The sequence below is a fragment of the Microcebus murinus genome, chromosome 4 (assembly GCF_040939455.1).
Source record: "Microcebus murinus isolate Inina chromosome 4, M.murinus_Inina_mat1.0, whole genome shotgun sequence".
In the NCBI taxonomy this organism is placed as follows: Eukaryota; Metazoa; Chordata; class Mammalia; order Primates; family Cheirogaleidae; genus Microcebus; species Microcebus murinus.
In genome coordinates this window covers 15,954,244-15,958,072 of record NC_134107.1, presented here as the reverse complement: position 1 = coordinate 15,958,072, position 3,829 = coordinate 15,954,244, and the positions used below count along the sequence as shown (strand labels likewise).

Genomic DNA, 3,829 nt, shown 5'->3' with positions numbered 1-3,829 from the left:
ATGTGGAAGTGGGGTGGTGGGGTGGGTGGGTAAACTGACAACTAATGGATGCAGAGTGCACTGTATAGAAGGGCCCGCCTGTAGCCCTGGCTTGGGCGAAGCAAAGGCAATATACATAACCAAAGTGATTGTACCCCATAATATTCTGAAATAAAGAAAAAAAAAATTTCACAGTTTACTTTTTTTCCAGGCCCAGCATGAAGACTGAGGGAACAAAAATTTCTTTTTTTGTGAAACACAGTTGTTTTCCTTAATTTCCTCCCACAATGAGGTATAGTCTGTGAACTCTCATGTATGTGTCTGGTTCTCCTATCAGAGACTCAGGCAGCTCCAGGTTTTGTCTCCCTTTCCCCAAGTCCCATGTGTTCGTCAAAACACAGGTCTAATATCACCAGGGTTCGCTGGATTCCCCCAAAGAGGAAGACATCTTCAGAGTTGGCTTTACTCTCAGGATTCCTGATTTTACGTTATTTTTGAATTCTGGAGATTTCCTTTCTTTTCTTGCTTGCCCAGAAATGTATGTTAAAATATTCTTTAAAAATATTCCATTCAACATCTCTAGTTGTTTTGCAGCAGCGGGTGCATTTATGCTATCTAGTCTGCCACGGAGCAGCAGGTTTGCTGGGCACAGTAGTTCACACCTGTAATCCCAGCATTTTGGGAGGCTGAGGCAGATGATCCCTTGAGATCAGGAGTTGGAGAAACCACCTGGGAAACATAGTGAGACCCCATCTCTACAACAAATTAGAAAATTGGCTCGGCATTGTGGCACATGCCTGTAGTCCTAGCTACTTGGGAGGATGAGGCAGGAGGATCACTTGAGCTCAGGGTTTCAAGGCTGCAGTGAGCTAGGATTGTGCCACTCAGCAGAGTGAGACCCTATCTCAAAAAGCAAACAAACAAACAAACAAAATCCCAGAAATGTAACTTTTCCAGTATATTTTATAGTCCAAATGTTCACTTTTTTCCTTTATATTTTAACTCTCCAAGGGCAGGATAGTATTATTGCAATCCCCATGTCCATTCACATGCAAACTGTTGATGTTTGGTTCTAAAAATAAAATCCTAGAAAACAAATCCTAGACCAAACTGCCTATGGCATATTTCCTCAGCAGAGAAGTTAGGTAAGTGCCTAAAGTTATACTTCTCTCCAAATCCCCACCTCAATCAACTGGAATTTGCATGGGCACCCCAAGGGGTCAAGCCTGGGATGCAGTGATCTCATTATACTGATTGTGATGTTGTGTATGAAAAAGGACTTGTGCTTAGTCCCATGCTCTCTGTCTTGCAGTGTGAAATTCTGAAACAACATGTAAGTATCAAACACCAAACAACTGAAGGTTGCTGCTTCATAAAAATTGTTGTATTAACTGCTTGTGAGCTCATTGCTGGTGTAGGAGAGGAGAGTCAACTGTCAAAACTGAAAGAAGCCTCAGAATTTTCGCAGCACTGAGCCAGTCCAGGATTTAGATGAGTTGACTCACTTGCAGTCCTACCAGAGCATCAGTGAGGTTAAATAATGTTAAATGCATTTCCCTTGTATTGTCTAGAAACTTCTGGTCAGCAGGGTCACCATCCTACCAGACCTTTAATTAACAGTGGCAATGGGAAAAGACTCTCTTCTTCTTACACCTCTTAAGTCCATCTTTGATTTCCTTGTTCCTCAGACTATAAATCAAAGGATTCAACATGGGAATCACCACTGTATAGAAGACTGATGCCATTTTGTCATAGCCCAGAGAATTATCAGAGCTGGGATGCATATAGACAAAGAGTCCTGATCCAAAAAAGAAGGTCACTGCTGTGAGGTGAGAAGCACAGGTGTTGAAGGCCTTAGACCTGCCTTCAACTGAGCTAATCTTCAGGATGGTGGCAATGATATAACCATAGGATATCACGATAACCAAGACAGACATGAGTCCAAAGATCACTGCTATTACAAACTTTATGACTTGGAGAAAAAAGGTTTCAGAGCAAGATAGGACTAATAATTGAGGCAGGTCACAGAAGAAGTGGTTGATAACATTTGGCCCACAGAAATGGAGCTGAAGTAAAGCACACAATTGGATCAATGAACCAAAGGTACCGGTTATGTAGGCTCCAACCACCATGTGCCCACAGAGGGTGGGGGACATAATGGCCGTGTAGAGCAGAGGGTTACAGATGGCAGCATATCGATCATAAGCCATGGCTGCCAGAAGACAGCACTCAGTCAGACCCAGGCTAGAGAAGAAGAAGTACTGTATGGTGCACCCCATAAAGGAGATGGATTTAGACTTCTGGAAGAAGTCTGAGAGCATTTTAGGGGTTGTGGAGGTGACGTAACAAAAATCTAAGAACGATAAGTTGCTAAGAAAGAAGTACATGGGTGTATGTAGGCAGGAGTCCACCCTAATCAAGATGATGAGGCCCAGATTCCAGGCCACTGTCAAGAGGTAAGTCCCCAAGAATACTGCAAAGAGAACAATCTTGAGCTTGGGGAAATCTGAGAATCCCAAAAGGATGAATTTGGTGACTATTGTAATATTCCTCCCTCCAGCCATTATCTTGAAGTTTCTTTAATCTGCAAAGAAAGATCTTTGGGTTAATAATTGACTATTTTAACATTATCAAACTTCTTTTTTTAAAATATAGTACCATGCTTTTGGACAAAAAATTATCCATAGTGATGGTAACTTTAACAACATAAAAATAATAAACATTATTTTTAAAACCACTGGAAATCCCCTTTCCCAACTACTCTTAATAGTTTGGGTTATATTCTTGCAGTTTTTTTCCTACATACACACAGATGTCATCAAATTTTTGTCCAAAAAATTGATACTAATTTACACTAGAATCAAGATTTTATGACAATATCCCTTGTCATCCTCTTATTAACATTGCTCGCAATTATTTATTATCCTTTGACAATCTTACAAGTAAAAACTTATTTCCTTGTTCTTCATTTGCATTTACTTTACTGATTTGTTCATATGTATTTTTTGTCCATTTGTCTAGTAATTTATTCATTATTTATTTGTAGAAGCTCTTTATATATAAAGGACAATAACTCTTTGTCCTTCATACATGACAATTCTTTTCCAAGTTGATCATTTATTATCATTATCATTTATGTTCTATTTTGCTATATAAATTTCTTTATTTTTAGGCAGTCAGTTTTGTTTGATATCTATGGTTCCTGGCCTTAATCTTACATAGAAAAAGATATCTTTAAACAATAAGGCTTTTTTCTATATTTTCTTTTAGTTCTTTTGTGTTTTTATATTTATATTTAAAATTTATGGAACATTTTAATGCATAGTGTGGAGTATTAATTGGTAATTATTTTGATTTTGTTTTTCCAAACTAACTGCTACTATCCCACCACAATTAATTGAATGATTTCCCTATCGATTAAAGTAATCTTCATGACGAAGTTGTTTGTAATTCCTTATTCTGCCCAATTATTATTGTCAGTTAATGTGCCATCTGTCCAGTCCTGTACCACATTTTCTCATTACTTATAATCACATTTTATTAATAAATTATAGAACATTTTGATAACTGGTAAACATCCTCTCATTTTCCTACTCCGAGAATATTTTGATGGTTCTTACATTTATGCCTTCAAAAAAATATTTATAATGAACCCCAAAGAAAATATCATAGGATTTTTATTGCATTTTATTTTTCAGTAATTTGGGGAGAAACAAAAAATAAAAATTTTCTTTTTGCTCAGTTTTAAGTTACAGAAGAGATAACATTAAAACTTGTATAAATATCATAATACTAAGACTATCAAACTTGGTGGAAGCACCTAAGTCTAGTGACATATACTCTAGGCTCC

General features: G+C 37.5%; 1 protein-coding gene across 1 annotated transcript; it reads right to left on the bottom strand.

Annotated features, from left to right (window-relative positions):
* Positions 1 to 1,592: 1,592 nt before the first annotated feature.
* LOC105863117 (olfactory receptor 5AN6) lies at positions 1,593 to 2,543 on the bottom strand. Its single transcript, XM_012749870.2, has one exon. It carries the CDS (start codon positions 2,541 to 2,543, stop codon positions 1,593 to 1,595), a length of 951 nt encoding a protein of 316 aa, XP_012605324.2.
* Positions 2,544 to 3,829: the final 1,286 nt, after the last annotated feature.

Bases quoted from the DNA above. Each gene is read 5' to 3' on its own strand.
- LOC105863117 (XM_012749870.2), bottom strand. From the start codon at position 2,543: ATGGCTGGAGGGAGGAATATTACAATAGTCACCAAATTCATCCTTTTG.